This window comes from Oncorhynchus clarkii, chromosome 12, assembly GCF_045791955.1.
Source record: "Oncorhynchus clarkii lewisi isolate Uvic-CL-2024 chromosome 12, UVic_Ocla_1.0, whole genome shotgun sequence".
Lineage (NCBI taxonomy): Eukaryota > Metazoa > Chordata > Actinopteri > Salmoniformes > Salmonidae > Oncorhynchus > Oncorhynchus clarkii.
Window position 1 is genome coordinate 99,648,826 of NC_092158.1, and position 25,289 is coordinate 99,674,114.

General features: G+C 45.7%; 1 protein-coding gene across 1 annotated transcript in view; it reads left to right on the plus strand.

Annotated features, from left to right (window-relative positions):
• LOC139421730 (H(+)/Cl(-) exchange transporter 7-like) overlaps positions 1-25,289 on the plus strand; it is a 60,223-nt gene that overhangs the window by 5,118 nt on the left and 29,816 nt on the right. Inside the window, exons 3-14 of the mRNA XM_071172848.1 lie at positions 4,740-4,805; positions 5,091-5,156; positions 5,298-5,430; positions 10,879-10,988; positions 14,040-14,120; positions 14,324-14,386; positions 16,535-16,618; positions 16,715-16,808; positions 17,377-17,441; positions 19,584-19,700; positions 20,278-20,332; positions 21,695-21,755. Coding sequence (XP_071028949.1) covers positions 4,740-4,805; positions 5,091-5,156; positions 5,298-5,430; positions 10,879-10,988; positions 14,040-14,120; positions 14,324-14,386; positions 16,535-16,618; positions 16,715-16,808; positions 17,377-17,441; positions 19,584-19,700; positions 20,278-20,332; positions 21,695-21,755 — 995 coding nt within the window. The remainder of the gene's footprint in view (positions 1-4,739; positions 4,806-5,090; positions 5,157-5,297; positions 5,431-10,878; positions 10,989-14,039; positions 14,121-14,323; positions 14,387-16,534; positions 16,619-16,714; positions 16,809-17,376; positions 17,442-19,583; positions 19,701-20,277; positions 20,333-21,694; positions 21,756-25,289) is intronic.

Consider the following 25,289-nt stretch of genomic DNA (forward strand, 5'->3'; position numbering starts at 1 on the left):
AGCCTGACTGAAATCCCCTGCAGCAGATCTACAAGCCTGACTGTAATCCACTGGTCTACAAGCCTGACTGTAATCAACAGAAGCCTGATTTTAGCAGTCTGAAAACGTGGATTTAACCATTGCAAAATGACCTGACAGTGAATAAAACAACTAACCAACAGCCGGTCTGAGTCATGGGCTTTGTAAAGCACGAGTGTGGGAAATCCATGGCCAGTTTTAGTTCCACTTCAAGCTATTCCTGTGTTTGCCAACCCAGCCCTGTTCTGTTAATCTATCGGTCATTCTGATTGGTCCTTCTCCTAGTGGGGGGTGGGGGGGTCAGGTGAAGCTTCCTCCCCTGGGTTCTGAAATGTTTTGTCCAAGGAGATATATTTGAGTGGACTGGTACATTCTAATGACTTGATTCCATCCGAAATACACAGCGACAGGATGGAATACTTGTGTGTACCTCCCAGGTTGGGTGTAGATTGTGTGTTCTTCCCAGATTGTGTGTACCTCCCAGATTGTGTGTACCTCCCAGATTGTGTGTTCTTCCCAGATTGGGTGTAGATTGTGTGTACCTCCTAGGTTGGGTGTAGATTGTGTGTACCTCCCAGATTGTGTGTAGATTGTGTGTACCTCCCAGGTTGGGTGTAGATTGTGTGTGTCTCCCAGATTGTGTGTTCTTCCCAGATTGTGTGTACTTCCCAGATTGGGTGTACCTCCTAGGTTGGGTGTAGATTGTGTGTACCTCCCAGATTGTGTGTAGATTGTGTGTACCTCCCAGGTTGGGTGTAGATTGTGTACCTCCCAGATTGTGTGTAGCTCACAGATTGTGTACCTCCCAGTACCTCCCAGATTGAGTGTAGATTGTGTGTGTACCTCCCAGATTGTGTGTAGATTGTGTGTACCTCCCAGGTTGGGTGTAGATTGTGTACCTCCCAGATTGTGTGTAGCTCCCAGATTGTGTACCTCCCAGTACCTCCCAGATTGAGTGTAGATTGTGTGTGTACCTCCCAGATTGTGTGTAGATTGTGTGTACCTCCCAGGTTGGGTGTAGATTGTGTACCTCCCAGATTGTGTGTAGCTCCCAGATTGTGTACCTCCCAGTACCTCCCAGATTGAGTGTAGATTGTGTGTGTACCTCCCAGATTGTGTGTAGATTGTGTGTACCTCCCAGGTTGGGTGTAGATTGTGTACCTCCCAGATTGTGTGTAGCTCCCAGATTGTGTACCTCCCAGTACCTCCCAGATTGAGTGTAGATTGTGTGTGTACCTCCCAGATTGTGTGTAGATTGTGTGTACCTTCCAGGTTGGTTGTAGATTGTGTACCTCCCAGATTGTGTGTAGCTCCCAGATTGTGTACCTCCCAGTACCTCCCAGATTGTGTGTAGATTGTGTGTGTACCTCCCAGATTGAAAACATGTGTTGTGATATTGTGTAGAGATGCAATAAAAAACTATTTTAATTGAAAACGTGTGAATTCTAGTGATGGGGGGGATTTGATGGGATATTACTTTGGACGATATCAATATCACAATATTATTTTTGCGCTAGTTGGCTGTACCTGCAGCAAAAACCCCAGTATTTATTTTCCTTCATACCTCGTTCTCCATCTTCTTTTTTAAAATAGGAAGCACTTTTATTTCCATGAGTTGATCAACACTTGTTTTCCATTGGCTCTCTGCAGCTGACATCGCTTGAGCAAATAGTTTGGAACATCGAATAGCAAATAAAATCACAGTATCGAATCGCAATACATATAGAATCATGAGAACCCAGAGTGTCTTGGTAGTATCCTGTTGTGAGGTGAATGAATTCAGTGTGTTAGTTGTTCTGGATAGTGTTTAGGTCTGTATGATCAGGACTATAGTTGTTCTGCATAGTGTTTAGGTCTGTATGATCAGGACTATAGTTGTTCTGGATAGTGGTCTGTATGATCAGGACTATAGTTGTTCTGGATAGTGGTCTGTATGATCAGGACTATAGTTGTTCTGGATAGTGTTTAGGGCTGTATGATCAGGACTATAGTTGTTCTGGATCACTGTCTGGCAAGCTCTGGCATGGTAGGAGAGCTCTGGCATGGTAGGAGAGCTCTGGCATGGTAGGAGAGCTCTGGCATGGTAGGAGAGCTCTGGCATGGTAGGAGAGCTCTGACATGGTAGGAGAGCTCTGACATGGTAGAACAAGCTCTGACATGGTAGAACAAGCTCTGACATGGTAGGAGAGCTCTGACATGGTAGGAGAGCTCTGGCATGGTGGGAGAGCTCTGACATGGTAGGAGAGCTCTGACATGGTAGGAGAGCTCTGACATGGTAGGAGAGCTTTGACATGGTAGGAGAGCTTTGACATGGTAGAACAAGCTCTGACATGGTAGGAGAGCTCTGACATGGTGGGAGAGCTCTGGCATGGTGGGAGAGCTCTGGCATGGTGGGAGAGCTCTGACATGGTAGGAGAGCTCTGACATGGTGGGAGAGCTCTGACATGGTGGGAGAGCTCTGACATGGTAGGAGAGCTCTGACATGGTAGGATAGCTTTGACATGGTAGGATAGCTTTGACATGGTAGGAGAGCTTTGACATGGTAGGAGAGCTCTGACATGGTAGGAAAGCTCTGACATGGTAGGAAAGGAAACCTGGTAAATCCTTTGGTTTTATTTGTCCCAATGCGGTACCATGGACACATATATCCATCCACCTTGCATGATTTCTGAACGGCAAAGGAATGTAGGAGATCGACTTTATTCAGGGAGAGCGACACCTTTCATTAACTAGTCACCGCTTGCTGTTCAGTTGTAGGCAGTTCAGTTGTAGGCAGTTCACTATGCTGTGATCGAAAACGTTGCATGTCTGGTCATGTGAAACACGCAAAAGAAAATAAATTCATGTGAAGGTTAAGTGGTGGATTTAGACTCCTCGTTATAACACATTACATGGGACGTGCAAATTCACCAGCAACATGCTCTCTCTTTTTTAGTTGTAAGGACATTTGACTGCAACCAATCACAGCTCACACAACTTGTACCCGGGAGGTGGGACAGACCGCAGACTGCTTTCTCCCTGTCATCGCTGGCTTTGTGACTGACAGGCACCTACCCTATCAGTAGATCTCTAGGAGATTCATGTCATTCAGTCTAACGGCTCGAAGGATTAGCGGATGGAACGGTTTAAAGAGATGCTTCGGGAAGCCCTTTATCTACTTTACCAGAGTCCGATGAACACGTGGATACCATTTTTATGTCTCTGCGTCCAGTTTGAAGGAACTTGCTAACTAGCATTAGCACAATGACTGGAAATCTATGGTAACTGCTAGCATGCTAGTAGGTACCTATAGACTTCCAGTCATTGCATTAATGATAGTTAGCATTGGCTCCTCTAACTTGCTTCATACTGGATGTAGAGACATATTAAAAGGGGTATCTATGAGTACATCTGACTCTTGGGGAAGTGGAGCCAAAATCCCGACGAGTCACTTTTTAAATAAAAAGTAGCCTAGTTTTTATTAGGAAGTAGAAATAGTAACCGTGCGATTTATACGATGGCTGGCGCTCATGGAAAACACTGCAAATGACACCATACTATCCCCTATATATAGGCCACTGCTTTTGGTCACTGCACTATGGACACTTGTCTACAGTAGTGCACTATACAGGGAATAGATTTTCCTGTTAGGATGATTTGGATTTGCCTGTTTACGTTGTGAGCCTGAGGGTCAGAAAGAATCTGATGATTATGGTGTTGTTCTGCAATGATCCATAATGGTGTTGTTCTGCAATGATCCATAATGGTGTTGTTCTGCAATGATCCATAATGGTGTTGTTCTGCAATGATCCATAATGGTGTTGTTCTGCAATGATCCATAATGGTGGTGTTCTGCAGCGATCCATAATGGTGTTGTTCTGCAGCGACCCACAATGGTGTTGTTCTGCAATGATCCATAATGGTGTTGTTCTGCAATGATCCATAATGGTGTTGTTCTGCAATGATCCATAATGGTGTTGTTCTGCAATGATCCATAATGGTGGTGTTCTGCAGCGATCCATAATGGTGGTGTTCTGCAGCGATCCATAATGATCCATAATGGTGTTGTTCTGCAATGATCCATAATGGTGGTGTTCTGCAGCGATCCATAATGGTGTTGTTCTGCAATGATCCATAATGGTGGTGTTCTGCAGCGATCCATAATGGTGTTGTTCTGCAGCGATCCACAATGGTGTTGTTCTGCAATGATCCATAATGGTGTTGTTCTGCAGTGATCCATAATGGTGTTGTTCTGCAATGATCCATAATGGTGTTGTTCTGCAACGATCCATAATGGTGTTGTTCTGCAGTGATCCATAATGGTGTTGTTCTGCAATGATCCACAATGGTGTTGTTCTGCAATGATCCATAATGGTGTTGTTCTGTAATGATCCATAATGGTGTTGTTCTGCAATGATCCATAATGGTGTTATTCTGCAGTGATCCATAATGGTGTTATTCTGCAATGATCCATAATGGTGTTATTCTGCAGTGATCCATAATGGTGTTATTCTGCATGGACACTTGGGCTGTGTCTCAATAGTATACATTTTTTCTTCCTCTGCTTGTCTACATGTATAAGGGAGAACGACCAACTTAACGTCCTTCCTGTATGGCTCTGCTCTCACCTATCCTGTGTTCCAGATGATATGTGAAGGGGACTAGACAAGGAGAGGGGATGAAGACGGCCCCCGTGGCCTTGTTTTTTTAATACTTAACCAATGCATCCTTCCCTCCTTCAGGACTCAGTGAGGGGCTGTCCCAAGGAGATCCCGCACAACGAGAAGCTGCTGTCACTCAAATATGAGGTAAATCCTTGGGTCTCCAGAGGCCTTGGACCTGGTCTGAAGGGTGAACAACGTAACTAATCAACGTTTTGTACATGAGACTTAACACAATGTTTATCATTAATTGTTGTCCCCGGTCTGTCATAACAAACGATTTCCAAAAACAACGAGCGCTATATTTACATGAAATGTGTTTTTTGTTTAGTTGGTGTACTTTTATCAAGAGTCCAAAGTCCTCCCAGGGTCACCACGTCTCTATGAGCAGTATAGATGGTGTAAAAGTGTGTGTGTGTGTGTGTGTTTCAGAGTCTGGACTATGACAACAGTGAGAATCAGCTGTTTCTGGAGGAGGAGAGACGGATGAGCTTCTTAGTAAGTAGAGAACCCCCCCCCCCCCCACCCAACACACACACACACACACACACACACACACACACACACACACACACACACACACACACACACACACACACATTAATGTCCCCCCCCATCTCTCTCCCCTCTCGTCCTCAGGGGTTCAAGTGTTTGGAAATCAGTCGGTGGGTGATCTGTGGTCTGATTGGCTTCTTGACTGGACTCATAGCCTGTTGCATAGATATCGCCGTGGAGAACCTGGCTGGGGTCAAGTACTACGTTGTCAAACAGAGTATCCTAACGCTCACTGACCCACATCACAGAACTGTCATATCCTTCCACATCACAGAACTGTCATATCCTTCCGCTCACTGACCCACATCACAGAACTGTCATATCCTTCCACATCACAGAACTGTCATATCCTTCCACACACTGACCCACATCACAGAACTGTCATATCCTTCCACACACTGACCCACATCACAGAACTGTCATGTCCTTCCACACTGACCCACATCACAGAACTGTCATATCCTTCCACACACTGACCCACATCACAGAACTGTCATATCCTTCCACACACTGACCCACATCACAGAACTGTCATATCCTTCCACACACTGACCCACATCACAGAACTGTCATGTCCTTCCACACACTGACCCACATCACAGAACTGTCATGTCCTTCCACACACTGACCCACATCACAGAACTGTCATATCCTTCCGCACACTGACCCACATCACAGAACTGTCATATCCTTCCGCACACTGACCCACATCACAGAACTGTCATATCCTTCCACACACTGACCCACATCACAGAACTGTCATATCCTTCCACACACTGACCCACAGTTCAGAAGGTGTTCCATACTCTGAACTGTCATGTTGTCATATTGTCTGTGTAGAAAAAGATGGTGTTGTGATTGTGCACATCCTACAGCGTTGGTCTGTGTTCCACTGTTGTCCCGTCCTACAGCGGTGGTCTGTGTTCCACTGTTGTCCCGTCCTACAGCGTTTGTCTGTGTTCCACTGTTGTCCCGTCCTACAGCGGTGGTCTGTGTTCCACTGTTGTCCCGTCCTACAGCGTTTGTCTGTGTTCCACTGTTGTCCCATCCTACAGCGTTGGTCTGTGTACCACTGTTGTCCCGTCCTACAGCGGTGGTCTGTGTTCCACTGTTGTCCCGTCCTACAGCGGTGGTCTGTGTACCACTGTTGTCCCGTCCTACAGCGGTTGTCTATGTTCCACTGTTTTAATATCCTACAGCGTTTGTCTGTGTACCACAACAGACTGTCCTTCCTAACCCACAGGTTAGTCATGTCCAGTTTTAGTTTCTGAAATCCCAGTACATGTTGGAATTCTTTGGCCAATTCCGGGAGGGTAGTCTTCAGGCGGACAACTCTCCCAACAAATAAAGAGTTTGGGTAGACAGAGTTAAAAAAAAAAGAATCCCCTCGGAAACATGACAGAAGCGAACACACAATGTGGAGTTAGCTAAGCTAATTTTAGCCACTGCCAGTGGTTGTAAGCTTGTAATGCTAACATCATGTAAACTATGTAAACTACTGTAGTAACCTGGTATATTTATATATCAAGACGGGGGTTTGCTTTCCGCTATCCGTAGCTATTTCCTCTGTCTGCCTCTATAACTGTGATTAAGAAAGGTTCAGGTAGTTTTAAACCAGGTGCATCAAACAATGTAATTCTATATTACAATTAAATACTAAACTGTACTTAAGTCTCATGAGCTGTAACTCTAAGAAGCCTTTAAGGATACTACAACGACTCACTGCAAAATACACTAATTGAAAGTATCCCCCGTGAGCTCCATCTAGCTAGATAACAAGTTTGGTTACAGCAGGGCTCTGAATGGATTTTCTGGCAGCCAACTTCACCCCTTTTCTCTCTGCCAAACTGGCATTGGCCTAAGTACAGGCGTGTGTGCTGGAACATTGGTACATTGTGGGAGGCAACTCCTAGAGAGACCAGGCCCAGTTTAGAGTTGTCTTTGTTCGGCCATTGACATGTGTCTCTAAATGTGTTTAGGAAAGTAAAAGTGTACCTCTGCCTTATCATGGATTCAGAGCTATCTATCTAATAGAACTCAAAGGGGTTTTTCTTTAATGGAAGCTTCTCTAATGTCAAACATGTAAAGTGTGGTGTACCGCAGGGCAGCTCTCTAGGCCCTCACCTCTTTTCTATTTTTACCAATGACCTGCCACTGGCATTAAACAAAGCATGTATGCTGATGAATCAACCATATACATTAAGGTTTTCAGTGACTTCATGAGCTGTAGTTGCTGTAGTTGCTAGTTGTAGTGGCTGTTGAACAAGTTGAGGAGACTAAATTACTTGGTGTTACCTTAGAATGTAAACTGTCATGGTCAAAACATATACATTCAATCATTGTAAAGATGGTGAGAGGTCTGTCCCTAATAAAGAGATTCTCAGGTTTTTTTTGACTCCACACTCCACGAAGCAAGTCCTGTAGTCTCTCTAGTTTTATATTATCTTGATTATTGTCCAGTCATATGGTCAAGTCCTGTAGTCTGTAGTTTTATATTATCTTGATTATTGTCCAGTCATGTGGTCAAGTCTGGTGTCTCTAGTTTTATATTATCTTGATTATTGTCCAGTCATATGGTCAAGTCCTGTAGTCTCTAGTTTTATATTATCTTCATTATTGTCCAGTCATATGGTCAAGTCCTGTAGTCTCTAGTTTTATATTATCTTGATTATTGTCCAGTCATGTGGTCAAGTCCTGTAGTCTCTAGTTTTATATTATCTTGATTATTGTCCAGTCATATGGTCAAGTCCTGTAGTCTCTAGTTTTATATTATCTTGATTATTGTCCAGTCATATGGTCAAGTCCTGTAGTCTGTAGTTTTATATTATCTTGATTATTGTCCAGTCATGTGGTCAAGTCTGGTGTCTCTAGTTTTATATTATCTTGATTATTGTCCAGTCATATGGTCAAGTCCTGTAGTCTCTAGTTTTATATTATCTTCATTATTGTCCAGTCATATGGTCAAGTCCTGTAGTCTCTAGTTTTATATTATCTTGATTATTGTCCAGTCATGTGGTCAAGTCCTGTAGTCTCTAGTTTTATATTATCTTGATTATTGTCCAGTCATATGGTCAAGTCCTGTAGTCTCTAGTTTTATATTATCTTGATTATTGTCCAGTCATATGGTCAAGTGCTGTAAAGAAAGACCTAGTTAAGCTGCAGCTGGTCCAGAACAGAGTGGCACATCTTGCTCTTCATTGTAATCAGAGAGCTGATATTAATACTATGCATGGCAGTCTGTCTTGGCTAAGAGTTGAGGAAAGACTGACTGTCACTTCCTGTTTTTATAAGAAACATTGTGTTGGAAATTCCACATTTTTTGCATAGTCAAGTTACACACAGCACTGACACACACACTTACCCCAACAGACATGCCACCAGGGGTCTTTTCACAGTCCCCAGGTCCAGAACAAATTCAAGGAAACAGTATTGTACAGAGCCATGAGTGCATCGAACTCCCATCTTATATACATCAAATAATCAGCAAACCTGGTTTATAAAAACAAATGAAGCAACACCTCACGGCACAACGCATCTCCCCTTGTGACCTACTGGTTGTGTGTGTACTGACATGTGACCTACTGGTTGTGTGGGTACTGACATCTGTCCTACTGGTTGTGTGTGTGGGTACTGAGATGTGACCTACTGGTTGTGTGTGTGGGTGCTGACATCTGTCCTACTGGTTGTGTGTGTGGGTACTGAGATGTGACCTACTGGTTGTGTGTGTGGGTGCTGACATGTGACCTACTGGTTGTGTGTAGGTACTGACACGTGACCTACTGGTTGTGTGTAGGTACTGACATGTGACCTACTGGTTGTGTGTGTGGGTGCTGACATGTGACCTACTGGTTGTGTGTGTGGGTACTGGCATGTGACCTACTGGTTGTGTGTGTAGGTACTGACATGTGACCTACTGGTTGTGTGTAGGTACTGACATGTGACCTACTGGTTGTGTTTGTGGGTGCTGACATGTGACCTACTGGTTGTGTGTAGGTACTGACACGTGACCTACTGGTTGTGTGTGTAGGTACTGACATGTGACCTACTGGTTGTGTGTGTAGGTACTGACATGTGACCTACTGGTTGTGTGTGTAGGTACTGACATGTGACCTACTGGTTGTGTGTGTAGGTACTGACATGTGACCTACTGGTTGTGTGTGTGGGTACTGACATGTGACCTACTGGTTGTGTGTGTAGGTACTGACATGTGACCTACTGGTTGTGTGTGGGTACTGACGTGACCTACTGGTTGTGTGTGTGGGTACTGACATGTGACCTACTGGTTGTGTGTGTGGGTACTGACATGTGACCTACTGGTTGTGTGTGTGGGTGCTGACATGTGACCTACTGGTTGTGTGTGTGGGTGCTGACATGTGACCTACTGGTTGTGTGTGTGGGTGCTGACATGTGACCTACTGGTTGTGTGTGTGGGTGCTGACATGTGACCTACTGGTTGTGTGTGTGGGTGCTGACATGTGACCTACTGGTTGTGTGTGTGGGTGCTGACATGTGACCTACTGGTTGTGTGTGTGGGTGCTGACATGTGACCTACTGGTTGTGTGTGTGGGTGCTGACATGTGACCTACTGGTTGTGTGTGTGGGTGCTGACATGTGACCTACTGGTTGTGTGTGTGGGTGCTGACATTTGACCTACTGGTTGTGTGTGTGGGTGCTGACATGTGACCTACTGGTTGTGTGTGTGGGTGCTGACATGTGACCTACTGGTTGTGTGTGGGTACTGACATGTGACCTACTGGTTGTGTGTGTGGGTACTGACATGTGACCTACTGGTTGTGTGTGTGGGTACTGACATGTGACCTACTGGTTGTGTGTGTGGGTACTGACATGTGACCTACTGGTTGTGTGTGTGGGTACTGACATGTGACCTACTGGTTGTGTGTAGGTACTGACATGTGACCTACTGGTTGTGTTTGTGGGTGCTGACATGTGACCTACTGGTTGTGTGTAGGTACTGACACGTGACCTACTGGTTGTGTGTGTAGGTACTGACATGTGACCTACTGGTTGTGTGTGTAGGTACTGACATGTGACCTACTGGTTGTGTGTGTAGGTACTGACATGTGACCTACTGGTTGTGTGTGTAGGTACTGACATGTGACCTACTGGTTGTGTGTGTGGGTACTGACATGTGACCTACTGGTTGTGTGTGTAGGTACTGACATGTGACCTACTGGTTGTGTGTGGGTACTGACATGTGACCTACTGGTTGTGTGTGTGGGTACTGACATGTGACCTACTGGTTGTGTGTGTGGGTACTGACATGTGACCTACTGGTTGTGTGTGTGGGTACTGACATGTGACCTACTGGTTGTGTGTGTGGGTACTGACATGTGACCTACTGGTTGTGTGTGTGGGTACTGACATGAGACCTACTGGATCCTAATATATCAAACCCCAGTAACACTAGCTGTCCCCATTGGCCTGGTCTAATGGGATCCTAATATATAAAATCAAAACCTTATTGATCAGAATGCTGTCAATCATCCCCACTAATTTAAATATGTAGCCCTTCAGACAAAATATCGTGAAGCCATAGAGGTCCAGTGTCCTGCTCTGTGGTTGGTCGGGGAGGGCTGGACCTTGCAGCGTGGTGGCGTGTGATTGGTTGTTTGTTACCTGTCCTTGACCCTCTGCCCCCTCCCAGACATCGAGAAGTTTACGGAGGTGGGAGGTCTCTCCATCTCCCTCATCCTCTGGGCTGTGCTGAACTCTGCCTTCGTCATGGTGGGCGCTGTCATAGTGGCGTTCTTCGAGGTAAGAGGGAGACAGGGAGTGTGTGTGTGTGTCGAAGAGGTGTGTGTGTGTGTGTGTGTGTGTCGAAGAGGTGTGTGTGTGTGTGTGTGTGTGTGTGTGTGTCGAAGAGGTGTGTGTGTGTGTGCGTCGAAGAGGAAGGAGTGTGTGTGTGTGTGTGTGTGTTGCGTGCGCGCAAGTATGAAACTAGTGCACACTGTTGGGCAGGTGGGGGTTTGAATTGAGCCTTGGTTAATCATAGTCTAATAACAAGCTGTGTGAACCACCGTGTTAGACTACAGTCTGAACCACCGTGTTAGACTACAGTCTGAACCACCGTGTTAGACTACAGTCTGAACCACCGTGTTAGACTACAGTCTGAACCACCGTGTTAGACTACAGTCTGAACCACCGTGTTAGACTACAGTCTGAACCACCGTGTTAGACTACAGTCTGAACCACTGTGTTAGACTACAGTCTGAACCACTGTGTTAGACTACAGTCTGAACCACCGTGTTAGACTACAGTCTGAACCACTGTGTTAGACTACAGTCTGAACCACCGTGTTAGACTACAGTCTGAACCACCGTCTTAGACTACAGTCTGAACCACTGTGTTAGACTACAGTCTGAACCACCGTGTTAGACTACAGTCTGATCCACCGTGTTAGACTACAGTCTGAACCACCGTGTTAGACTACAGTCTGAACCACCGTCTTAGACTACAGTCTGAACCACTGTGTTAGACTACAGTCTGAACCACTGTGTTAGACTACAGTCTAAACCACTGTGTTAGACTACAGTCTGAACCACCGTGTTAGACTACAGTCTGAACCACCGTGTTAGACTACAGTCTGAACCACCGTGTTAGACTACAGTCTGAACCACCGTGTTAGACTACAGTCTGAACCACCGTGTTAGACTACAGTCTGAACCACTGTGTTGGACTACAGTCTGAACCACCGTGTTAGACTACAGTCTGAACCACCGTGTTAGACTACAGTCTGAACCACCGTGTTAGACTACAGTCTGAACCACTGTGTTGGACTACAGTCTGAACCACCGTGTTAGACTACAGTCTGAACCACCGTGTTAGACTACAGTCTGAACCACCGTGTTAGACTACAGTCTGAACCACCGTGTTAGACTACAGTCTGAACCACCGTGTTAGACTACAGTCTGAACCACCGTGTTAGACTACAGTCTGAACCACCGTGTTAGACTACAGTCTGAACCACCGTGTTAGACTACAGTCTGAACCACCGTGTTAGACTACAGTCTGAACCACTGTGTTAGACTACAGTCTGAACCACCGTGTTAGACTACAGTCTGAACCACCGTGTTAGACTACAGTCTGAACCACCGTGTTAGACTACAGTCTGAACCCCCGTGTTAGACTACAGTCTGTTGACCCTGGGGTGGTGAACCACCGTGTTAGACTACAGTCTGAACCCCCGTGTTAGACTACAGTCTGAACCACCGTGTTAGACTACAGTCTGAACCACCGTGTTAGACTACAGTCTGAACCACTGTGTTAGACTACAGTCTGAACCACCGTGTTAGACTACAGTCTGAACCACCGTGTTAGACTACAGTCTGAACCACCGTGTTAGACTACAGTCTGAACCCCCGTGTTAGACTACAGTCTGAACCCCCGTGTTAGACTACAGTCTGAACCACCGTGTTAGACTACAGTCTGAACCACTGTGTTAGACTACAGTCTGAACCACCGTGTTAGACTACAGTCTGAACCACCGTGTTAGACTACAGTCTGAACCACCGTGTTAGACTACAGTCTGAACCCCCGTGTTAGACTACAGTCTGAACCCCCGTGTTAGACTACAGTCTGAACCCCCGTGTTAGACTACAGTCTGAACCACCGTGTTAGACTACAGTCTGAACCACCGTGTTAGACTACAGTCTGAACCACCGTGTTAGACTACAGTCTGAACCACCGTGTTAGACTACAGTCTGAACCACCGTGTTAGACTACAGTCTGAACCACCGTGTTAGACTACAGTCTGAACCACCGTGTTGGACTACAGTCTGAACCACCGTGTTAGACTACAGTCTGAACCACTGTGTTAGACTACAGTCTGAACCACCGTGTTAGACTACAGTCTGAACCACTGTGTTAGACTACAGTCTGAACCACTGTGTTAGACTACAGTCTGAACCACCGTGTTAGACTACAGTCTGAACCACTGTGTTAGACTACAGTCTGAACCACCGTGTTAGACTACAGTCTGAACCACCGTGTTAGACTACAGTCTGAACCACCGTGTTAGACTACAGTCTGAACCACTGTGTTAGACTACAGTCTGAACCACCGTGTTAGACTACAGTCTGAACCACCGTGTTAGACTACAGTCTGAACCACCGTGTTAGACTACAGTCTGAACCACTGTGTTAGACTACAGTCTGAACCACCGTGTTAGACTACAGTCTGAACCACCGTGTTAGACTACAGTCTGAACCACCGTGTTGGACTACAGTCTGAACCACTGTGTTAGACTACAGTCTGAACCACCGTGTTAGACTACAGTCTGAACCACCGTGTTAGACTACAGTCTGAACCACTGTGTTAGACTACAGTCTGAACCACCGTGTTAGACTACAGTCTGAACCACTGTGTTAGACTACAGTCTGAACCACCGTGTTAGACTACAGTCTGAACCACCGTGTTAGACTACAGTCTGAACCACCGTGTTAGACTACAGTCTGAACCACTGTGTTAGACTACAGTCTGAACCACCGTGTTAGACTACAGTCTGAACCACCGTGTTAGACTACAGTCTGAACCACTGTGTTAGACTACAGTCTGAACCACCGTGTTAGACTACAGTCTGAACCACCGTGTTAGACTACAGTCTGAACCACCGTGTTAGACTACAGTCTGTTGGCCCTGGGGTGGTGAACCACCGTGTTAGACTACAGTCTGAACCACCGTGTTAGACTACAGTCTGTTGACCCTGGGGTGGATCTAACATCTTTCTCTCTCTCCTCAGCCAGTCTGTTGACCCTGGGGCCAGTCTGTTGACCCTGGGGTGGAACTAACATCTCTCTCTCTCCTCAGCCAGGAGCAGCAGGAAGTGGGATACCCCAGATTAAGTGTTATCTGAACGGAGTGAAGATCCCCCGGGTGGTGAGACTCAAGGTAAACTGATCACTTGCTGCTCAGAGACAAATGTCACATCTAAACCCTCATCTTTTAAATGTTGTTGTTGTTGGCAGTAGGAATGATGTCTCTTATGAGGCAAGGATATCAGACATTATATTATATATAGGTCAGGGGTCACTGTGTGTGTGTGTGTGTGTGTGTGTGTGTGTGTGTGTGTGTGTTTCCTGTGTGTTTTTCAGACCCTGGTGGTGAAGGTGTGTGGTGTGATCTGCTCTGTCGCCGGGGGACTCGCTGTTGGAAAGGTAAACACTGGGGATGTGTGTGTGTCTGCATGTACGTATGAGTTTATCTGTGTGTGTGTCTGCATGTATGTATGAGTTTATCTGTGTGTGTGTCTGCATGTACATATGAGTTAATCTGTGTGTGTGTCTGCATGTACATATGAGTTCATCTGTGTGTGTGTCTGCATGTACGTATGAGTGCGTATTCCTTGTCTTGTGGTGAGTCGGGCTGTGACGGTCATGGATGTTGGTAATTGGTCAGCCTAGCAACAACAACTGGAACCTACAAGACACCCACCATGAGACCCACCATGAGACCCACCATGAGACCCACCATGAGACCCACCATGAGACCCACCATGAGACCCACCATGAGACCCACCATGAGACCCACCATGAGACCCACTGAATTGACCAAGAACAGGCAAACAAAATAAAAACCCACACCAAACTGAAAGACAGGATGGAAACCACAAAGTTGGAGGAAAACAAAATCAGGGAAAACAGATAAACGAATGTCTAACAATCAGATATGGAGACACAACTAGAGGAGTTAACCCTCCACATCTATCAAGACAACTAGAGGAGTTAACCCTCCACATCTATCAAGACAACTAGAGGAGTTAACCCTCCACATCTATCAAGACAACTAGAGGAGTTAACCCTCCACATCTATCAAGACAACTAGAGGAGTTAACCCTCCACATCTATCAAGACAACTGGAGGAGTTAACCCTCCACATCTATCAAGACAACTAGAGGAGTTAACCCTCCACATCTATCAAGACAACTGGAGGAGTTAACCCTCCACATCTATCAAGACAACTAGAGGAGTTAACCCTCCACATCTATCAAGACAACTAGAGGAGTTAACCCTCCACATCTATCAAGACAACTGGAGGAGTTAACCCTCCACATCTATCAAGACAACTAGAGGAGTTAACCCTCCACATCTATCAAGACAACTAGAGGAGTTAACCCTCCACATCTCTCAAGACAACTAGAGGAGTTAACCCTCCACATCTATCAAGACAACTAGAGGTGTTAACCCTTCACATCTATCCAGACAATTAAAGGAGTTAACCCTCCACATCTATCAAGACAACTAGAGGAGTTAACCCTTCACATCTATCTAGACAATTAAAGGAGTTAACCCTCCACATCTCTCAAGACAACTAGAGGAGTTAACCCTCCACATCTATCAAGACAACTAGAGGAGTTAACCCTCCACATCTATCAAGACAACTGGAGGTGGTAACCCTCCACATCTACCAAGACAACTGGAGCACTGGGCCAGACACTCTTAAATATCACCTGGGCCAGACACTCTTAAATATCACCTGGGCCAGACACTCTTAAATATCACCTGGGCCAGACACTCTTAAATATCTCCTGGGCCAGACTTCTCTTAAATATCACCTGGGCCAGCCACTCTTAAATAGCGCCTGGGCCAGACTCTCTTAAATATCACCTGGGCCAGCCACTCTTAAATATCACCTGGGCCAGCCACTCTTAAATAGCGCCTGGGCCAGACTCTCTTAAATATCACCTGGGCCAGACACTCTTAAATATCACCTGGGCCAGCTACTCTTAAATATCACCTGGGCCAGACACTCTTAAATATCACCTGGGCCAGCCTGGTGAAACACCTTCCCACTAATAAGATGCCAAACCGGCCAGGTGAAATACAGACTGACTAATGAGGTGAAATACAGACTGACTAATGAGGTGAAATACAGACTGACTAATGAGGTGAAATACAGACTGACTAATGAGGTGACAAACCGGCCAGGTGAAATACAGACTGACTAATGAGGTGACCAACCGGCCAGGTGAAATACAGACTGACTAATGAGGTGAAATACAGACTGACTAATGAGGTGAAATACAGACTGACTAATGAGGTGACAAACCGGCCAGGTGAAATACAGACTGACTAATGAGGTGACCAACCGGCCAGGTGAAATACAGACTGACTAATGAGGTGAAATACAGACTGACTAATGAGGTGAAATACAGACTGACTAATGAGGTGAAATACAGACTGACTAATGAATGAGGTGAAATACAGACTGACTAATGAGGTGACCAACCAGTGTCTGTGTGTATCTGACGGCCGTGTGTGTGTGTGTGTTTGACGACATCTGTCTCCCTACCCATAATCCTGTAGGAAGGTCCCATGATCCACTCTGGTGCCGTGGTGGCAGCAGGAGTCTCCCAGGGACGCAGTACCTCCCTGAAGAAAGACTTCAAGGTAGGAGGGTGTTGTACAGTCTGGTTGTAACATGTCCTCTACATAGTGTTTAATGTGTGGTATCTACTGTCTAACATGTTCTCTCTCTCTGTGTAGATCTTTGAGTATTTCCGTAGAGACACAGAGAAGAGGGACTTTGTATCAGCTGGAGCGGCTGCAGGAGTGTCTGCTGCTTTTGGAGCACCAGTCGGTACACTCTGCACAACATGTCCCACTCTGCACAACATGTCCCACTCTGCACAACATGTCCCACTCTGCACAACATGTCCCACTCTGCACAACATGTCCCACTCTGCACAACATGTCCCACTCTGCACAACATGTCCCACTCTGCACAACATGTCCCACACAGCACAACATGTCCCACACAGCACAACATGTCCCACACAGCACAACATGTCCCACACAGCACAACATGTCCGTCAGCACAACATGTCCCACTGCACAACATGTCCCACTCTGCACAACATGTCCCACTCTGCACAACATGTCCCACTCTGCACAACATGTCCCACTCTGCACAACATGTCCCACTCTGCACAACATGTCCCACTCTGCACAACATGTCCCACTCTGCACCACTGCTAAGGTACTACTGTCATGACTTTCTAAATGTTCCTCCCAATAAAGTTTTCACCTGTCTCTCTCTCTCTCTCTCTCTGTCTCTCTCTCTGTCTCTCTCTCTCTCTCTCTGTCTCTCTGTCTCTGTCTCTCGCTCTCTCTCGCTTTCTCTCCCCCTTCCTTCCTCTTTATGTCAGGTGGCGTTTTATTCAGTTTGGAGGAGGGGGCTTCTTTCTGGAACCAGATGCTCACATGGAGGATAGTAAGTAGAGGAGAGGAAGGCTTGGCTCAGTCTGGTGTCTGAGGAGAGGAGGGGGAGGCTCAGTCTGGTGTCTGAGGAGAGGAAGGCTTGGCTCAGTCTGGTGTCTGAGGAGAGGAGGGGAGGCTCAGTCTGGTGTCTGAGGAGAGGAAGACTTGGCTCAGTCTGGTGTCTGAGGAGAGGAGGGGAAGGCTTTGCTCAGTCTGGTGTCTGAGGAGAGGAGGGGAAGGCTTGGCTCAGTCTGGTGTCTGAGGAGAGGAGGGGAAGGCTTGGCTCAGTCTGGTGTCTGAGGAGAGGAGGGGAAGGCTTGGCTCAGTCTGGTGTCTGAGGAGAGGAGGGGAAGGCTTGTCTCAGTCTGGTGTCTGAGGAGAGGAAGGCTTGGCTCAGTCTGGTGTCTGAGGAGAGGAGGGGAAGGCTTGGCTCAGTCTGGTGTCTGAGGGAGAGGAGGGGAAGGCTTGGCTCAGTCTGGTGTCTCAGGAGGGGAAGGCTTGTCTCAGTCTGGTGTCTGAGGGAGAGGAGGGGAAGGCTTGGCTCAGTCTGGTGTCTGAGGGAGAGGAGGGGAAGGCTTGACTCAGTCTGGTGTCTGAGGAGCAGAAGGCTTGGCTCAGTCTGGTGTCTTAGGAGAGGAATGGCTCAGTCTGGTGTCTGAGGAGGGTAAGGCTTGGCTCAGTCTGGTGTCTGAGGAGAGGAGGGGAAGGCTCAGTCTGGTGTCTGAGGAGAGGTGGAGAGGAGGGGAAGGCTTTGCTCAGTCTGGTGTCTGAGGAGAGGAGGGGAAGGCTTGGCTCAGTCTGGTGTCTGAGGAGAGGAGGGGAAGGCTTGGCTCAGTCTGGTGTCTGAGGAGAGGAGGGGAAGGCCTGGCTCAGTATGGTGTTTGAGGGAGAGGAGAGGAAGGCTTGGCTCAGTCTGGTGTCTGAGGAGAGGAGGGGAAGGCTTGGCTCAGTCTGGTGTCTGAGGAGAGGAGGGGAAGGCTTGGCTCAGTCTGGTGTCTGAGGAGAGGAGGGGAAGGCTTGGCTCAGTCTGGTGTCTGAGGAGAGAAGGGGAAGGCTTGGCTCAGTCTGGTGTCTGAGGAGAGGAGGGGAAGGCTTGGCTCAGTCTGGTGTCTGAGGAGAGGAGGGGAAGCCCTGGCTCAGTCTGGTGTTTGAGGGAGAGGAGAGGAGGGGGAGGCCTGGCTCAGTCTGGTGTCTGAGGGAGAGGAGAGGAGAGGAAGGCTTTTCTCAGTCTGGTGTTTGAGGGAGAGGAGAGAAGGGGACTTTATATACCAGGGTTGGCTGGCCTTCTCTAGTCACTCGTAGGCTCAGTCACTGGTGCACTTTTATTTACAAAGACATTTTGGGTTTACTACCTTTTTATTTGGGCATTTTTATTGTTCAGAAATGTGGTGGGTCGTCTCTTCGTTCGCAGGACTTTATCCTGCTAACTGTTCCAAATGTCCCAACTGAATTTGGTAAAAGGGCTTTTATGTACTCTGCGCCATCGTCTTGGAATGCCTTACAAAATACTTTTAAACTGGAAGAACTTGTCCCGATTGGTATTTTTAAATCACTGATGAATGATCTTGAGGCTGATTCCCTGACCTGTCAATGTTTTTAATTTGCTTATTTTTGATTTTGTTATACTCTTGTGAATTCTATGTTTTTTACTAGATTACGTGTAGTTTTGCATGTTGTCTGTCTGTAATTTTTGTAATGACTTGGTGCTGCCTATCTTGGCCAGGACGCTCTTGAAAAAGAGATGTTAAATCTCAATGAGCCCTTCCTGGTTAAATAAAATAAATAATGTTGGGTAGAACGAAAGTTGTAAAAGACCAGATTCTCTCATCTTGTCCTCATTCACTGCCAAGTGGAAAGAAGGGTAGAGACTAGCAGACGTGTTGTGTTCTCTCTCCGTCCTTTATCAGGTGAAACTTAATGCCCCCTCTCATCTCTCTCCTCTCTACTCCCTCTCTCTCCTCTCTACTCTCTCTCTCTCCTCTCTACTCCCTCTCTCTCCTCTCTACTCTCTCTCTCTCTCTCTCTCTCCTCTCTCCTCTCTCTTCTCTCTCTCCTCTCTTCCTTTCTCGTCTCTACTCTCTCTCCTCTCTCTCTCTCTCCTCTCTTCCTTTCTCCTCTCCCTCCCTCCTCCCTCCCTCCCTATATTCCTCTCCAGTTCTTTGCGTCCATGATCTCAACATTCACCCTGAATTTCTTCCTGTCCATCTACAATAATAAACCTGGAGATCTCTCCAGCCCTGGTCTTATCAACTTCGGACGCTTCGAGAGTGACGTGAGTGTCTGTCTGTTATTGTGTCTAGTCCTAAACCCTGTGTTTCTCTCTGTCTACAGTGTCTAGTCCTAAACCCTGTGTTTCTCTCTGTCTACAGTGTCTAGTCCTAAACCCTGTGTTATCTCTCTGTCTACAGAGTGTTTAGTCCTAAACCCTGTGTTATCTCTCTGTCTACAGTGTGTCTAGTCCTAAACCCTGTGTTATCTCTGTCTGTTATTGTGTCTAGTCCTAAACCCTGTGTTATCTCTCTGTCTACAGAGTGTTTAGTCCTAAACCCTGTGTTATCTCTCTGTCTACAGTGTCTAGTCCTAAACCCCGTGTTATCTCTCTGTCTACAGAGTGTCTAGTCCTAAACCCTGTGTTATCTCTCTGTCTACAGAGTGTCTAGTCCTAAACCCTGTGTTATCTCTCTGTCTACAGAGTGTCTAGTCCTAAACCCTGTGTTATCTCTCTGTCAGTGTCTAGTCCTAAACCCCGTGTTATCTCTGTCTACAGAGTGTCTAGTCCTAAACCCCGTGTTATCTCTCTGTCTACAGAGTGTCTAGTCCTAAACCCTGTGTTATCTCTCTGTCTACAGAGTGTGGCCTACAACCTCTATGAGATTCCCTTGTTCATTGTAATGGGAGCTGCAGGTAAGAGCCCACTGCTCGTCTAGTTGTGTTGTTTCACAGGACCCGTGTTGGTCCTCCCTCTACAGTCGGGTTAGTCTGACCTTCACACAAGAGACATGAAAAAGGCATAGGCTTGTGTTACTCATATAGGTGGTTGTCATAGCTACCTTACTCATATAGGTGGTTGTCTTAGCTACCTTACTTATTCATGTATGTGGTTGTCATAGCTACCTTACTTACTCATGTATGTGGTTGTCATAGCTACCTGAGTTACTCATATAGGTGGTTGTCTTAGCTACCTTACTTATTCATGTATGTGGTTGTCTTAGCTACCTGAGTTAATCATGTATGTGGTTGTCTTAGCTACCTGAGTTAATCATGTATGTGGTTGTCTTAGCTACCTGAGTTACCCATGTATGTGGTTGTCTTAGCTACCTGAGTTACCCATGTATGTGGTTGTCTTAGCTACCTGAGTTACCCATGTATGTGGTTGTCTTAGCTACCTGAGTTACTCATATAGGAGGTTGTCTTAGCTACCTGAGTTACTCATATGGGTGGTTGTCTTAGCTCCCTTACTTATTCATGTATGTGGTTGTCTTAGCTATCTGAGTTGAATGCACTTGACTGTGAGGCCCAGTTCCAAATGGACCCCTAGACCCCTACACCCCTATGCACTAGTGGAGGCCCAGTTCCAAATGGACCCCTAGACCCCTACACCCCTATGCACTAGTGGAGGCCCAGTTCCAAATGGACCCCTAGACCCCTACACCCCTATGCACTAGTGGAGGCCTAGTTCCAAATGGACCCCTATGCACTAGTGGAGGCCCAGTTCCAAATGGACCCCTAGACCCTACACCCCTATGCACTAGTGGAGGCCCAGTTCCAAATGGACCCCTAGACCCCTACACCCCTATGCACTAGTGGAGACCCAGTTCCACATGGACCCCTAGACCCTACACCCCTATGCACTAGTTGAGGCCCAGTTCCAAATGGACCCCTAGACCCTACACCCCTATGCACTAGTGGAGATCTGAGAGGATTTGACAGGTATAAGAAACATGGTTATGACTCCATCTTGCCTTCTGATAGGCTAGGTGAATTGTTTAACCATATTGCTTCTACCAATCAAATCCTCTCAGATCTCCACCAAGTGCACAGGGCTTAGGGGTCCATTTGGGATTGGGCCTACGTCTCTATGGATAAGAGTGTAGGGTCTAGGGGTCCATTTGGGATTGGGCCTACGTCTCTATGGATAAGAGTGTAGGGTCTAGGGGTCCATTTGGGATTGGGCCTACGTCTCTATGGATAAGAGTGTCTGCTAAATGACCAACATGGACATGTTATATGTTGATTGATGTCTTTCTATATGTCCATCTAAAACAGGTGGATTGCTGGGAGCCCTGTTCAATATCCTCAACTACTGGCTGACTATATTCAGGATCAGGTAACTGTTCAATATCCTCAACTCCTGGCTGACTATATTCAGGATCAGGTAACTGTTCAATATCCTCAACTACTGGCTGACTATATTCAGGATCAGGTTCAATATCCTCAACTACTGGCTGACTATATTCAGGATCAGGTTCAATATCCTCAACTACTGGCTGACTATATTCAGGATCAGGTAACTTCAATATCCTCAACTACTGGCTGACTATATTCAGGATCAGGTTCAATATCCTCAACTACTGGCTGACTATATTCAGGATCAGGTTCAATATCCTCAACTACTGGCTGACTATATTCAGGATCAGGTTCAATATCCTCAACTACTGGCTGACTATATTCAGGATCAGGTTCAATATCCTCAACTACTGGCTGACTATATTCAGGATCAGGTTCAATATCCTCAACTACTGGCTGACTATATTCAGGATCAGGTAACTGTTCAATATCCTCAACTCCTGGCTGACTATATTCAGGATCAGGTAACTGTTCAATATCCTCAACTACTGGCTGACTATATTCAGGATCAGGTTCAATATCCTCAACTACTGGCTGACTATATTCAGGATCAGGTAACTGTTCAATATCCTCAACTACTGGCTGGCTATATTCAGGATCAGGTAACTGTTCAATATCCTCAACTCCTGGCTGACTATATTCAGGATCATGTTCAATATCCTCAACTACTGGCTGACTATATTCAGGATCAGGTAACTGTTCAATATCCTCAACTACTGGCTGACTATATTCAGGATCAGGTTCAATATCCTCAACTACTGGCTGACTATATTCAGGATCAGGTTCAATATCCTCAACTACTGGCTGACTATATTCAGGATCAGGTTCAATATCCTCAACTACTGGCTGACTATATTCAGGATCAGGTTCAATATCCTCAACTACTGGCTGACTATATTCAGGATCAGGTTCAATATCCTCAACTACTGGCTGACTATATTCAGGATCAGGTTCAATATCCTCAACTACTGGCTGACTATATTCAGGATCAGGTTCAATATCCTCAACTACTGGCTGACTATATTCAGGATCAGGTTCAATATCCTCAACTACTGGCTGACTATATTCAGGTTCAATATCCTCAACTACTGGCTGACTATATTCAGGTTCAATATCCTCAACTACTGGCTGACTATATTCAGGATCAGGTTCAATATCCTCAACTCCTGGCTGACTATATTCAGGATAAGGTTCAATATCCTCAACTACTGGCTGACTATATTCAGGATCAGGCTCAATATCCTCAACTACTGGCTGACTATATTCAGGATCAGGTTCAATATCCTCAACTACTGGCTGACTATATTCAGGATCAGGTTCAATATCCTCAACTACTGGCTGACTATATTCAGGATCAGGTTCAATATCCTCAACTACTGGCTGACTATATTCAGGATCAGGTTCAATATCCTCAACTACTGGCTGACTATATTCAGGATCAGGTTCAATATCCTCAACTACTGGCTGACTATATTCAGGATCAGGTTCAATATCCTCAACTACTGGCTGACTATATTCAGGTTCAATATCCTCAACTACTGGCTGACTATATTCAAGTTCAATATCCTCAACTACTGGCTGACTATATTCAGGTTACTGGTTGACTGTATTCAGGATCAGGTTTCTGGTTGACTCTATATCAGGATCAGGTTTCTGGTTGACTATATTCAGGATCAGGTTACTGGTTGACTCTATATCAGGATCAGGTTTCTGGTTGACTATATTCAGGATCAGGTTACTGGTTGACTATATTCAGGATCAGGTTACTGGTTGACTCTATTCAGGATCAGGTTTCTGGTTGACTCTATATCAGGATCAGGTTTCTGGTTGACTATATTCAGGATCAGGTTTCTGGTTGACTATATTCAGGATCAGGTTACTGGTTGACTATATTCAGGATCAGGTTACTGGTTGACTATATTCAGGATCAGGTTTCTGGTTGACTATATTCAGGATCAGGTTACTGGTTGGCTATATTCAGGATCAGGTTACTGGTTGACTATATTCAGGATCAGGTTTCTGGTTGACTATATTCAGGATCAGGTTACTGGTTGACTATATTCAGGATCAGGTTACTGGTTGGCTATATTCAGGATCAGGTTACTGGTTGACTCTATATCAGGATCAGGTTTCTGGTTGACTATATTCAGGATCAGGTTACTGGTTGACTATATTCAGGATCAGGTTACTGGTTGACTCTATTCAGGATCAGGTTTCTGGTTGACTCTATATCAGGATCAGGTTTCTGGTTGACTATATTCAGGATCAGGTTTCTGGTTGACTATATTCAGGATCAGGTTACTGGTTGACTATATTCAGGATCAGGTTACTGGTTGGCTATATTCAGGATCAGGTAGGGTTGGCTATATTCAGGATCAGGTTACTGGTTGACTATATTCAGGATCAGGTTACTGGTTGGCTATATTCAGGATCAGGTTACTGGTTGGCTATATTCAGGATCAGGTTTCTGGTTGGCTATATTCAGGATCAGGTAGGGTTGTGGTCTAAGTTTTTAAGAACACACTACCCCTGAGGGGTAGGCTACAAAACAGATCAATGAGTTAACCAGGTAACTTTAATGAATATATAGAAATAGCTGTTGATTTTCTGAAGAAACAATAACTCTGATATGTGTTTTCAAGACAGGTGGGGTGGTGTGAGACAGGTGGGGTGGTGTGAGACAGGTGTGGTATGTCGTGTTAGTTTAGACAGGTGTTGTATATAGTGGTAGTGTTAGACAGGTGTGGTAGTGTTAGACAGGTGTTGTATATAGTGGTAGTGTTAGACAGGTGTTGTATATAGTGGTAGTGTTAGACAGGTGTTGTGTATATAGTGGTAGTGTTAGACAGGTGTGGTAGTGTTAGACAGGTGTTGTATATAGTGGTAGTGTTAGACAGGTGTTGTATATAGTGGTAGTGTTAGACAGGTGTTGTATATAGTGGTAGTGTTAGACAGGTGTTGTATATAGTGGTAGTGTGAGACAGGTGTTGTTTATATAGTGGTAGTGTTAGACAGGTGTGGTATGTCGTGTTAGTTTAGACAGGTGTTGTATATAGTGGTAGTGTTAGACAGGTGTGGTAGTGTTAGACAGGTGTTGTATATAGTGGTAGTGTTAGACAGGTGTGGTAGTGTTAGACAGGTGTTGTGTATATAGTGGTAGTGTTAGACAGGTGTTGTATATAGTGGTAGTGTTAGACAGGTGTGGTAGTGTTAGACAGGTGTGGTAGTGTTAGACAGGTGTTGTATATAGTGGTAGTGTTAGACAGGTGTTGTATATAGTGGTAGTGTTAGACAGGTGTTGTATATAGTGGTAGTGTTAGACAGGTGTTGTGTATATAGTGGTAGTGTTAGACAGGTGTTGTATATAGTGGTAGTGTTAGACAAGTGTTGTATATAGTGGTAGTGTTAGACAGGTGTTGTATATAGTGGTAGTGTTAGACAGGTGTGGTAGTGTTAGACAGGTGTTGTATATAGTGGTAGTGTTAGACAGGTGTTGTATATAGTGGTAGTGTTA